This window comes from Bidens hawaiensis, unplaced genomic scaffold (assembly GCF_021521415.1).
Source record: "Bidens hawaiensis isolate Kalapana, Puna unplaced genomic scaffold, B.hawaiensis_p1.1 tig00000670_1, whole genome shotgun sequence".
Lineage (NCBI taxonomy): Eukaryota > Viridiplantae > Streptophyta > Magnoliopsida > Asterales > Asteraceae > Bidens > Bidens hawaiensis.
The window spans coordinates 901,950-916,768 of NW_027491040.1; the positions used below are offsets into that span (position 1 = coordinate 901,950).

At 34.4% G+C, this 14,819-nt stretch overlaps 1 protein-coding gene across 1 annotated transcript; it reads right to left on the minus strand.

Moving 5' to 3' along the window:
- Positions 1–2,425: 2,425 nt before the first annotated feature.
- LOC143530993 (phosphatidylinositol-3-phosphatase SAC1-like) lies at positions 2,426–7,444 on the minus strand. The gene is made up of 13 exons (XM_077026400.1): positions 6,794–7,444; positions 6,631–6,707; positions 6,351–6,538; positions 6,180–6,277; positions 5,519–5,652; positions 5,313–5,447; positions 4,504–4,864; positions 4,300–4,421; positions 3,713–3,823; positions 3,397–3,597; positions 3,124–3,315; positions 2,869–2,980; positions 2,426–2,753 (listed from the first exon to the last, which is right to left on the minus strand). The coding sequence occupies exons 1-13, from the start codon at positions 7,442–7,444 to the stop codon at positions 2,517–2,519; spliced, it is 2,619 nt and encodes an 872-aa protein (XP_076882515.1). The 3' UTR covers positions 2,426–2,516.
- Between the last annotated feature and the right edge of the window lie 7,375 nt (positions 7,445–14,819).

A 14,819-nucleotide genomic window follows, 5' to 3' on the forward strand; every position in this document is an offset into this window, starting at 1 on the left:
TTATATTCAGAGCAATCTAGTCTGATTCTCACGCCGGAGGGTGGTCACAAGGAGGAACCCCCCCCCCTTCTCAGTGACGAGCTTACGGTGTCTGTTTTGCAGGTCCCCTGAAGAACAACCTTCTCTGCTGGACCTCATCCGTGGGAAACATTACTTAACCCCCAGATTATCTATAATCTGCCCGTGGGTTCACTTAGTGTTTCTTCAAGGAGAAAAACCCAACACTATGTATCCATTTATGCTCTTATGGCAGCATAACGATTGTCAAGTGGCAGCCGGCTGTCAGGTTTTCCAGAGGGGGGGGGCGCTCAAGCTAAACTCTGAAGCTAGTGTGAGCCCGGCTAAAATAACATAGTCTGACCAAGTGGGGTAACTGAGCTCTCTAATTTGGGGAATGCGGTGTCCTTAACACAAGAAAATCACTAGTTGCCATACTAATAAGAACGTGAAATTCCAAAACACAAATATGCTAAATATTTTACTAGGAATGTGTAATGACAATAATGCCCTAAGCTTTTTTCACTTTCTGTTAACATTTAACGTAAGTTAAATTAGTATCTAACATTGTTACAAAAAAAAAAACCCTTAGTACCTAATTTTGTTACTTTAGGTAAACGTTAGGAACCAATAACGTAATTATGTCCTTTTATTTTAAAATAAAAAATACAGGCATTGTATTCATTTTGAAATATGTAATTTTTTTAAAAAACATTTTTTATCGTTTAAATATTAGGCTTCACAAGAATGATCATTGACCTTTTATTCTATAATCTAAGTCACTAACTATCTTATAAGTACCACCACATCAATGTGAGAGTGACTTAAAATAAAAATATTAGATTTTAATAATCTAAACTTTATCTTATTTAACTGACGTTAAATCAAACTTTTAAAAACATACCATAACAATTAAAAACTTAGAATTGTTATAATACATTTTTAAAGTTTGGATAACAAATTTTGGATTATCAAAATCCAATACTTAAATATGTAATATCGTGTTGTTCATTAATTTAAAAGCCGCAAAATGTTTACTCGTGTCATGACTTTTTCTCAACCTATGATTAATTACTTTTAATTTTTTCGGTTTGTTTTATTTTATATTATTTTATTTGTTTAAGATGAGAAGGGGAGCAAATCTGAAATATATATAAACGAAACCTTTCATATTATCTTAAGCTATCAGATTGTTTTTTTTGTAAATTGAGGTTTCTCATTCATTTGATTCGAATTCACAGATATAAGTATCACCAAACCCAGATAACCCTTAAACCTGATATAACATCTCATTAAATTAAAAATTAATCTCACCAAATATTTGATATGAAAATCCTATAAAATAATTAGTATCCTATTTTTATTTAAAAAAATATTATTTATAATTAAGAAACAATTTTATAGTAATAAAATAAGCAGGTCATGGGTCTCACCAAACCCAAATAGCTTTTAAACCGGGTAATAACATCTCATTTATTAGTGAAAACCCTTCATCATCAAATCCTAAATATATTATTAACTTTCTTACAACAATTAAAATTAAAATCCAAATAAATATATAAATATCATAAACAAATAATGTAAAACAACCCTGTAATACGGGGATAAAAACCAGTATATATAAACGAAACATTTAAAGCTCCTTATTTTCTTTCAAGCCACCGGATTTCATTATTTGTAATGAAGGTTTTTCATGTATTTGACCCGAATCATGGGTACGAGTCTTACCGAACCCATATAGCCCTTAAATGGATTATAACATCTTATTAAATTAAAAAAATTAATTTACCAAACATTTGATATGAAAATCTTATAATATAGAGATAGACTAAAAATTAATATGTAGTTTTTTTTAAATATTATTTATAGTTAAGAAACAATTTTATATTAAAAAAATAAGCGGGTTATAGGTCTCACAAAACCCATATAGCTTTTAAAACCGGGTTATAACATCTTATTTATTTGTTTTATCATCAAATCCTAAGTATACTATTAATAGCCTTACAATAAATAAAATTAAAATCCAAACAAAATATATAAATATTAGAAATGAACAATGTAAAACAACCCGTAATACGGCCGGATAAAAGCTAGTTAAAATATATTAATATTAAACTTAAAGCTATAGTCGAATCTCAGAAACATCACCTTTTTAACTATTTACAAAAGTAAGAAAGTTACATTAATGTTGGTTGGTCAATATAGATTGAAAGCTTACCGAGTTAAGTGAAAAACCAGAGGATTTTAAAGCCTGAGTTGTGACAATGCTTCTTCCTCGTTGATTGAGAATAATGGGATTGGAGAGAATATGAGAAGCCATGATATTATGTCATAAATGTTATTATGTGCAATCACTAGCTTTTAAAGCTTAAGTGGATAATGAACTTATGGTTGAAAGCATATCAACCAATCCAATCCAATACTATCATATTTTATTCTTTAAATTTAAAAATTACATACAAAATGTGGTCAATGAAAGTCAACACAAATCCATCATGTACATAATCCAAATCCAAAGATTAGACCTTGGTTAGCCTGTGTTCACCAATCATCCACCTGGTCAAGTGGGTTGGGTCAATGGCCAAAGCATTGAAGGCCTTGGGGCAGATCCCAAGATCCGACCCGATTACCTCGTATTCCATCACTGCTGCTTCCATCTCGGTTTCCACATCATCTATAACTGTCACCGAACGAAGAACCTCCTCATAATGCTTCTCTTTCTCACTGTCGTTTTGGAATGGTTCCATCGCAGGGCTCTAGTTGTCGTCGCAAAAACAGAAACAAAAACAAAAACAAAAAATCCGATAAATAATTCAATGTCTTATGTGCATACATACATACATACATAGGGTTAAACACAACATGTATTACCTGACAGAACTGAGCATAGTGTCTATAAACATCGCTTGTTTCATCTTGCTCAGCAAGCAGTGTACCACCATACCATCCACTCGCTTCATCTATTGAAGTCATTGCAAGATATCTACAACAATTGCATACAGCATGCATGTTACATGATTTGTTTGATTAAAGAATATATCTAAAATACAAATAGGTCCATTATAAGAGGTAAGATAAATCATAAATGCTGTATGCAAAAGACTGAAAGAGAAATAGCTGAAATACCTTCGAAATACATCCTCTTGATTAGTGTCATTAGCCGAAGAAATCCAATTGGGGTCACATAAGTCATCAAATTTCTTCTCATCTTCACGCCCTCTCATGACCCGTTCATCGGATGCCACTTTCACTGTAGAACTACTTTCTTCAAATTTCTTATGCCCAAAAAGCCAGTTTGGGCTTCTCAGTTGTATTTCACTGCAAATTTCAGTTACGCTACCACTCTAAACATATATATATATAATAAATAAATAAATATATCCAACTAAGTACACTTACACTGCATCAGGCGCCATTCCAGAATTTCCAGGTTTGTGACCTAGTTCACTACAAAGCCTTACATTCTTTATAGAACCACACGTTTTTTCTATCAGTTTGGAAAATGATGTCAATTTAATCTTTGAAAAGTCCTCTTTGCATGCTGCAACAGGTGTCAGAGGACGCCCCCCTGTGCCTACCGGTTCAACATCACTCGGCGAACTGATGCCCAAAACGTAAAACTCACAGTTACTTTGTTTGTATCACGTGTGCAGTTAATCTAATATAACAAACATTTCAATCCTAATATTAACCAATCAGTGATATTGAAACTTACCAGCCCTCTGGAACTAGGTCATCACCTATCCCAGATACATGAAGATAATAATCAGAGTCAAGTTCCCAAAGTGCCGGTTTTCCATCCTGTGGCTGGAAGTACCCCAAAAATCTGCTCAAAATAACAAACAGATTGAGTATAAATCGGATTATGAAATAAGCAACAAGCTTGGTTTTAAAATGCGCATGATGCACGATGCGCCGCGATTCCCTAAAGCGAAAACGATGCGCTCTAAATCGCATGATGAGTGATGCGCACATTTCTGAATTAAAGTGAATTTATGCATAGATTACTTGTACCTTATGCACAGACTACTTGTAGTACACATAGAGTTAAAAGACTTATGTTGGTCATACACTTATACATAAAAATCTTTCGTGGTATATAGCTTTTTTTAAATTTATTTTTCGTGTTTAAAAGTCAACAAATATTATCTATAAATAATTGTAAGTGTTTTTTTGATAGCTAACGCCTCGCATACGTGATGTGTGCGCATGATGCATCAGCTATTCGAGTCAAAACGCATTGGCGTGCATCACGAATTTTAAATCCAAGGCAAAGAAAAATGAGGCGACATAGAAGATTACAAATTAATAGCATCTTGTTTTTCACCATCTGTATAAGCATTACTGTAGTAGCGTTTGATCGATTTCAAAAACTCTCTAGATTGTGTTGTAGCTTTCCACTTTCCTTGCCTCTCTGTGAATACCTGTACCAATTTATGGTCTTGAATTAAGAACTGTTATCATACGGTCTTAAGAAGGTTATAATAATTAATTAATTAGACATACAGTGTTGTGAGCAGCAGAACCACCATACTGGTGTGCAAGAGCATCACCCATGCTTAAATACATATCCATAAGAGCAGCAGCAATACTACTATCCTGATCCAGTTTTGGGTCATCTGTTAAACCCATTGCATGGAGTTGGCGGCCCAAGGCGGCTAAACCGTATGCATATTGTGCAACGTTCGTGCGGTCTAGACAATCAATGCAGTTTGTTCTTAATACTCCACTTTGGAACTGTGGACCATTGTTGGTGTTATTGTATTTCTTAACGGTGTTCTTTTCACTCTCTCTCTCTTGTTTCGTCATCGTGTCATTATTAGTCAGATCCCCTGAACTACTTCTCAGATCTTTAAGAGAAGAATCCCTGCGACAATTAAAGCCACAAACACATACTTTACGGGAATCTTACACCGTGAACGTGCAAACAAGTTATTCACGATATGTTTTTTGTTAGTCAACTATCCTTAATAACTGCAAGTTAATCGAGGATTGATTTATTGATAGAAATCAGTTATGATACTCAGAAATAGGAAGGCAATGCTGATTGTGTATAGAATGCTAAATAATCTTGGAAAAAGTGTACAATATAGAAGCTTAAAAATAATACAATTTAAATAACAAATACAAGAAGTACAATATAGGAAGTTTTTAATGAGTAATATCTTTAGAAAAGATTACTACTAAACTATTTTACATATAAAGCACTAGAATTCTCAAAATATGGTAACAAACTAACAACTATAGCAATAAGTGATTGAGTTAAAAAATCAAGAATGAAATGTAGTGGTACAAAAAGGAATTGAGCAGCATACCTGGCAGTACTTGTCCTACTGAGTGGAATAGATTTCTTTTTAACAACAGCTGGCTTTCCACTATAATAGAAGCCTGTCAAATCCAATGCTTCACCAGCAACACCAGCTAAAACACCTAAGATGTTTGCCGACTTGCTTCAACAGATCACAAACAAAACACAAAGTCAATGCAAGCTCATCATTTGTTTTTGACAACATAAAACTACCTCTTTGCAAACTTGTGAAAATCCCAGTGGATAAACCTAAGCTGACTTTCTTCTGGAAGTATCTGGTTTAGATACCCGACCGCATTCGCAAACTCACGCCGTAACATCATTTCTCTTGGCCTTTTCTCCACGGTCTGCATTAATAACCATTACATTACATTAATTGCCAATAATTTCTATTTGATATGAGAAAAAATAGGCTTGTAAACAAACCGAACGTTCAGTGAACTGCTCATGAACCGTTTGGCGGGAAGTTCGTTTATGTTCGTCTATTTAATAAACGAACGAACATAAACACATGTTTCATTCATTCCGTGACGTCCGTATATGTTCATTCATTCATGCTCGTTTATCTTTGTTCATATATGTTCGTTTATGTTTCTTTGTGTTCATTTAAGTGTGTTCATTTATGTTTGTTTGTGTTCATTTAAGTATGTTCAATTATGTTTGTAAATCTTTGTTCAATTATGTTTGTTTATGTTCTTGAACTGTTCGTTTAAGTTTTAAATAAACGAGCACGAACATGTTTTTTTAAACAAACGAACATGAACACCAAATATTTGTTCGATTAAGAATTCATGTCCGTTTAAAGTTAAATGAACGAACACGAACATACCCTTGTCCGTGTTCGTTCGATTCGTTTACAGGCCTAAAAACAAACCTTGATGAGATTAAGCACAATAAGAGGATTGCCATATCTCTTTTCCAGATCTTCAAAATGAAGCCTGGTTGCCTCATATGTAGGATCATATCTTTGCACTACAACCAGGATCAGAAGAACAAATAATAACAATAATGATAATAATATGTGAATAAAGGTGATTGTTGTTACATATGATATCAGGCTTTGGACTTAAGCGTGAAGCTTCTTGTGACCAAAAGAGTGGAATTGAGCCCCTCATTTGTACAACAGAACTCATTTTCCCTTTGAATGATCCAGCTTCTTCATCAAGAACAATTTGCTCCGTCTCAACATCATTTGCAACCCTACCCCTATCATTTACTCCCCTTTTCAAGTAACTGTGAAACCAATACACAGCTAATAAGAATACGTGACAAAGGATTTCATCTTATAAATATAAATATGAATATAAAGATGATGAAGAGCATACCGTGTCCCAGCAAAGTGACGGGATCTCTTAGACAAGAGTGCAATACTAAAGTCTCTTCCAAAGACGGATAGTCTTACCTGTAAATACATACATATATATATATATATATATATTAGAATTAAAGGAGAATTAGAATTATCAAGAGAAGAAAAAAGCAGCTGACCTGTTTAAAATTTCCATGGACGAGAGGAATTGTCCAGATGGTGTTATGGCATCTTGATCGAATTGGTTGTGTTAGAAAAGCATTCCAGACAAATATGTCATCATACGGCATCCCTTCGTTGCCATTGGATAAGACGTTCTTTTGCAGACTTCGCATAATCGGATAGGTGTAACTGTAGTAGAAGTCTTTAGTCAGATCCACGCTGGACAGCAGCTTCCGGTACCTCTGCTCTGTTTTGGAATGAGCAATATCCGTCTGGACAGAGACGTGAGGGATGGTGACGATCTGGGTCTCCTGAATGGAGAAAACGGGATGGCCGCAGATGGAGCCAATCTGGGTGCGCTTGGTAACGAGTATGAGATAATACGACTCCAGGAAGCGGATGGCGCCGACGATGCCGTAGACCTTGGTGAGGAAGGCGCAGCCACCGGTGGCCCGGTTGCCCTCGGAGATGCGGCTGAGGAGGCTCTTCACCTCCTCAGGCGGGTACACCACCGGGTCCTCGCTCATGTTCAGATCCGAGGCCTCCATCCGGTCGATCTTCAGCACCCGGAATAACTGCTTCTTACGGTCGCTGCCGATCAGGTAGTACCGGGCACGAGTCTCATATAATTTGAATTTCTCAAGGGAATACGAATATGATGTTTCCATGCTCTTCCGATCCACACCTCTCCTCTTTTCTTCATACACACATTATTTTCACCCTATTCTAACCAAATCCTCCCCCATACCCTAATTATATCCATGGGTCAAATAAAATGGTAGATGGATCAAACTAATAAATTTCCAAATCAAACCATTACTTAAATAACTATCGAAAAACAAAACTTCAATTATAAGATTTATTTACGTACAAGATTTTACTTAAATTTCCAATTCATGTGAGTTTTAGATTTCGAATGTTTAATTTAATTTTAGAAACATAAGAATCAATGTGAAGATCGCATAAGTAACCAAAGTACCTAAATTATGGGATTCGAAATATGATATAACCTCTTTTTATAGCATTTCACTTAAATAAAAATAAAATTATATTTTTTAAAGGGCAGCTTATTTTGTAAAACTTTACAGAATAAGATAGAATGTGAAGATTTTAGATCCTGAAATGTATTACATGAATTTATCAGAAAGTATAATATTGATTGTGTTATATTATTAGTTGACTGAATGTGAAGATGATGATTTTATTGATGATGATGGTGTGTTGCGACATGGAAATCATATAGTTGAAGATGTTAATGTTGATGCTATTTATAAACAGTGGCGGATTCAGGATTTTTTTTCAGTGGGTTCACTGTTTTTTAAATGCTCTAATTATATACGACTGGTCATAAAAGTCTTTGGGTCGATTTAAAGGTTTAGGTCGGTTCAAGCTTCAACGGTTTGGGTCAGTTCAAGCTTCAACGGTTCGGGTCGGGTAAGATTCATTACATAACATAAATACGATATATTAAAAACAAACAAACATCGTCATAGAAAGGATAACATACATAATAAAGATACTTTGACTTTTTAAATCTTGAGATTCAATTAACATCACTAATCTTCTAATTCAATTAACAAACTTCGACATAATCATTCTTTCTAATTGTAATTTCAATAAATAATCAAAAATAATTGAAGCAAAACATTAAAATATACCTTACGGTGAAGACTGAAGTGAATGAGAGATGGAGAGGAGGTTTAAGGGCGTCGCGACGGAAAGAGAGCCAAAACGCGGAGGTGGATTGTCGAAGTTTGAATGTTTGATGGTGGGCACTTAGGGTTTGAGGCTGCAATGTTGTTGTGTCCAGTTATGTATGTGTACTGTGTGTTAACGATGTGAGGATGTGGGGGTAAAAGAGTAAAATAATGAAAACTCTAACTAGTAAGCTAGAATGAAAAAAAAAATACATAATTTGACGCTAGGAGGCATATTTGAACCGGGGATTCTGGATTTGAAAGGCAGAAGTGTTACCACCAGACTAGAAATCTGAATTGTTTATAGGTTCACTCTCAAAATATATGTGGGTTCACTATCATAAATTATACATATATCCTATATAAATTTCGAAACTCAGTGGGTTCCCGTGAACCCGTAGGTCGTTATATAGATCCGCCCCTGTTTATAAAGTTACTTTGACTTCGTCTGAAAAAATTTTCCATTCAAATTTCAAAGAAGAAAATTTCCGCTTTATGTATGATTTGCAATCACGATTAACAAGTGCCAAAAACAATCTTTTCCTAAGGTTGGTTTGTTCATCCCATGTCCTTTTCTTTTTCATGGACAACTATATGGTGTGTTATATAGCCAGAGTTCCCAGCAGACGTGGTCTTAAACATGTGATATTGGATTATGATGAGAATGCTTGTGATAAAACAACAAATATTGTAAATAAAGAGGTTTCCTCAAATTTGTAAATTTGAGACTTTAGTATTGTGTAACTGTAACATCCTGCTTTCGTTAAAAATTAATAAAATAAATTTCTTAGTGTGTCGTTACTGGTTTAAATAAATAAATTGATAGAAGGTGGGCTTGGACTTTAGAAGATGGAATAAGAGATGGAATGGGCCTTAGGTCCATGGACGTAAGGGAGTATAAATACCCCTTAAACCCTAATCCGTTCCATTTTATCCATCTCTACAACATAGTCTACACCTTGAAAAACACACACAAACACTATCCTATAACCCGAGCCAAGATCCGAAGGTGGAAAACCGAACCCATTAATGCTAGATCATCGTGACGAACCAAAACAACATCAAGACTAGACCGTGTTCGTAAACCGATTCGTTTAAGGTACGTTTATATCGAGAACTTGTTCATATAGGTTTGGAATCATTTAGAAATCATAGATATGTTTGAGTCTTGTGAAAACGAATCTAACGAAACAAAACTTACTGAAATTGATTAACATTCGATAGGTTAATTGTTAATCTTAAAGAACCTGTAATATAGATGCATAAATCCCACCCTATAAACACGAATATTTGGTGAATGGATGGTTGGGGTTTGTAGGCGAGGTGATTCCGAGTTAATTGATACCTAAATCATGATGTTTCGTTAAGGATCGAAGGTTTAATTGCAGATCTGATAAACGTTGACTGCGTATTGTTCATATCGATTTTGACTTTGACCTCTGAGTCAAAGTCTGGATAAGATTGATGCAATTTGTTAAGATAAGGTAACGAATTAGTTAACCAATTCGTCAGGACAATATAACGAATTAGTTCCCCCGTTCGTTATGATCAGATAACGAATCAGGTGATTCGTTACTCACCCATTCATTATGTTCAGATAACGAATTAGGTTGTGTTCAGATGACGAATTAGATTATGCTAAGATAACGAACCAGATAACGAATAAGGTGATTCGTTACTCTCTAATTCGTTACGATTAAGATAACGAATCGGAATGACGAATCAGATGATAAGATGATGAATCAGGATAACGAATTAAGGAAGATTACATAACGAATTTGAGGCAATTCGCTATAACGAATGAGTTAGAGAATAAAATAATAATTTAAAATCCTAATGGAAAATGTTTTAAGACAGTTAATGAAAATAAAATTTTTCCAAACTGACCTGGCAACTTAACCCCAGCCAGGGTCTCTGCCCCTTGGACTCCGCTAGGGGCTGCCGCCCCTAGAACCCCGCTGCTAGAGGCGCTGCCCTCGGACCCTCGTTCGTTGAGGGTTATGATTAGACTAGAAACACGACGTGGGTAGTGATAGTTAATTGATACGTGTAATTGTTATAAGTTAGTCGCGCTCAGCTAAAGAAAGGAATAACTGTAAACGGTGAACGTAACCGCATTCAGGTGAGTTTCTAGTCCCATTTCCTTGTTATTTTTTCGGGGCTCTGTGCATACTCGATGTGATAGTTAATACACTCACCTTCAATGGTAAGTGTATTCCATGTATGATTTATGTGATAGATATTATGTTATGTATGTGAATGAAAGCTTGTCGGTACGTGAACGATCTTTGGATATTGCACGTATTGACAATGGAGGTATGTATACGAAAGATGGATGTGTATGATATATATATATATATATATTTATATTTATATATATGTACAACATATGAATATATATGAATGATTAAAGAAAATATATGTATGTTACGGGTATGTAAAGACAGTATGTACGAAAATGAAGAAGTAAGGGATCAGACCCTAATAATATCCAAGATAGAGAAGAAATGGATCAGACCCTAATAATATCTGAGATAGAGAAGAAAAGAGGGATCAGACTCTAATAATATCTGAGATAGTATGTATGAATTATGTAATGAAAGTAAATTAGTAAAGTAATTATTATGTATCTTCGGATGCATAATGGAAGGTAAGTATATGTATTGTATGATGTATGATTAACAAGAACTCACTCAGCGTAGCTGACTTTTAGTATGTACGCAGGTGAGTAGAATGAGACAGCTGGCTTGAGCGAGGATACATGGCAGAAGAATAAGAGTCTGGCATTTGAAGATGCAAGTTGTTTTATGTTTAATATTTTTATATTGAAAGACAAAGAATGTTTTAAGACATGTTATGAATTATTATTGTAATGTCCTGAAAGTTTTATATTCCGCGCAAAGTTTTATTTAACTCTGATGTTTAGAACTGTGTTTATTAGTAGATCCAACGTTCAAAGTGAGGCACCGATAACGGGGCCTTACAATAAATATCATTTTTCACTAACACCTATATTTTTAATGTTTTCTTAATCTTATTTGTTTCGGTTTCCAAACAGGTGATGGTTTAACCGCATTAGTTAGTGATAATTCGCCAAAAATTTGCAAATGCAATGATTGTGTTCTAGTGTATAAAACTCGCGCCTGGAATCAGATTCAGATTATATACAATATGCCATAACACTCATTGTCTTTTGTACTGTTTACTGGAAAGACGATAGCTCATAATTTAATTTAAATTAGATAATAATAACACAATCATCTTAATTGTTATCTTTTGTAATTGTTTATCATAATGGTCCCCAACGACCACGAATTCTTCACATGTTTCAATTCCATTTACGTATGTGAAGTATTTTCGTTACAAAGAAAGAGATAAGAAGGGCAATCTTTCTTAAATATTTTCTTACGTTTATTATAATTTATTACTTGACTTATAAGTTGTTCTAATCTTTATTTATTTATTATGTTACCATATGCATATATTTTCTAGACAGTTTTACCTGGCACAAATGGTTTTAAAAAAAACATTCAAAACAGAAAAAGACTAAACTTAAAAGATACTTGGATAAAGTATTTCTACATTTAAAATGTTTTGAGCCACGCTTCACGGTGGGGTTCTAGGTTTGAAGATTCGTGTTTTAAGGTAGTTGGTTATTGCTAGTTGGCGTTTTAAGGTTGTATTCTTAGATTCCAATCCATCCATTAAATTATGTGAGTGAAGTTTTATAAGGGCAAGGGTAATGGGGCTTGGTTGAGGGGGGTGATCTAGGTGGCTGCCTAGGTGGCTCGCGCACACCACTACACCACACAAGTGAACCGGGGTGCGAACGACCCAAGTGGTTCGGACCACGGGGCTTGAACAAGTATTTGAGCATGGGGTGGATTAAAAACTTGGGGTGGATCAATCAAGCCCCACTACACCCTATGGGGCTTGATCCAGGGCCATGTCATCGCCTACGTGTCGGGTTTTGATTGGATCACTTGGGGCTCAACAAGCCCCATTACCCTAGCCTAATATAGGGAGTGCTTTATTGTTCCAAAACGTGTTGTTCCGGACACGCAAACCGGCCCACGCCAGACCGTCCCAGGCCCATCACGTGAGAGGTAAATCAGCCTCACTCATCGGCAAGGCGATTAGCGCTTAGGATCGGTTTCGAACCCACGACCTCTAGGTTATTGTTCCAAGTCTTTATGATGTTGTGAGTGAAGGATATAAAAAATATTGTGAACTTGGTGTATTTGAAAAGTTTTTGTATCACCTTATAAGTTTTTTTAATAATTTTTTTAAAGTGGTTGTGAGTATAGGAGAAAAAAAGATAATGATAAATGTAGAGAAAAATATTATTTAATTGAATATAATAGAGAACAAACAATGATTTTTAATGTAATTTTAGATTTTAAAATGAGGAATGGGATAAGAATGCTCTTATTTGACAAATCACGTGTAATACATGAGTTCAAAAACTAGTATGATGTATATGGATTAAATTGTAATTCCTATTTGTTCCAGGTATATTTTTTATAAGCGAAGGAAAAAGAAGTATTATAAATGAAAGAGTAATAAATCAGCGATCCAAGTTAAGTTATGATTTACACAGAGTGATGGATCTAGAAACCGAAGGCGTCTTTTAATGATTTTACACCAAACAATGAGCTCAAGAAAGGGAAAAAAAAAAAAAAATCTTTTCCAAGATGAGATACTAGCTATATAAGGTATAAACTATAATTGAAAGTAGTTACTTTTATGTTACTGTAAGATGATTCAACAGCCAAAACCATCTCAGTTAGAGAGATGGCAAAAGCTCTTTTTATTTAAATTTATTCAACTATTTACTAGCAGTAAATGAAGAACATGTCTCTTTTGTCAATAGCTTACACATGCAAATACATAACACACCAAAATAAGCCATAAAAATAAATTAAACATGTAAATAAACTTTAAGTCACAAAATAAGTCGTAAACATAAAGATACACACAAAAATACAAACTACAAACACATAGCTGACGTGCCACATGTAGGGTTTCATTCGCGGGTTTTAACAAAATCAGTCAAACGTTACGATATTATTGAATAACTCCTCATTTAATATTCCTCGTATACGAATCCCATTAATTATTATTATTTGTTTCACAAACAGTAATAACTAACGCCTGAATCCGATTATTCTCCAATAATCATCACCATTTCACACATTTTGTGCTAGATTGTTTAACTATTAAACAATCTTATCTCAAATTAGTCATTGCACTCAGTGTATCCCATAGATCTTACCTCGGTAGCAGTATCGCTGAATGTCGTTACTTGGACTCACTGTTCCAACACCATGAAGTAGACATACATACAACATATATATATATATATATATATATATATATATATATATATATATATATAAGGTAAAGATACTGTACGCTAATGTTTAACGTACGAAAGGTACGCGACGCTCAAAGGCAAAAACCTAAAACACTCAGAAAACGCTCACAAAACCTTAAACGCTCAAAAACCGTCTTTGTGAAAAAAAGTGAAAAATTGATCGATTAACCATCCAAAACTGTTTTTTTCGATGAAGCAATGACTGATTGGATATGTATTGACGATTCCGAGATGTTTGGATGTGATTTCATGGATCAATTAGTGAAAAACGAAATTCGCGTACGTATTTGTACGATAAGCATTAGTGTATTAGATCTTTTCACTATATATATATATATATATATAGAATTTGGATCAAATACAAATGAAATTATCGTGCTAAACGTGAGAATCAAGAAGGGTAATTATATATACAAGTAGAGTAACTATGCAACTATTCTATGATAATTACTCTATTATGTAATTACATAATTATTTTACTTGTATATATAATTACCCTACTTGATTCTCACATTTAGCACGTTAATTTCATTTGTACGTTAACCTTCCCCTATATATGTGTGTGTATATATTATATATATATTCTCTAGTCTCTACATATGTGTGCATGTGGAAACGTGAAGGCTAGGCGCAGCCGATGCACACCCTGGCAAAGCTTCACCATCACCAAATGCGCCCACAAACTCAGATGGCTCGAATTTACAGTTACAAACAGGGCTACTTCCACATTGAATACGTAACACCTTATATGCTATATATACACACATAAAAATATATAAAAGATGTAAGCATAAATGATACAAAAGCAAACAAAACTAAGCATATTCTATTTCATCATTCATTTCTTTGTGAATGGATTAACATTTGGTTTTATTAACAAAATGCAATCGGTTCCATTGCATTAGAGACCGGAATTAAAACTTATTATATATTGCCTGTTTTGTAACTTTCTGTTCGGAATAGAGACCT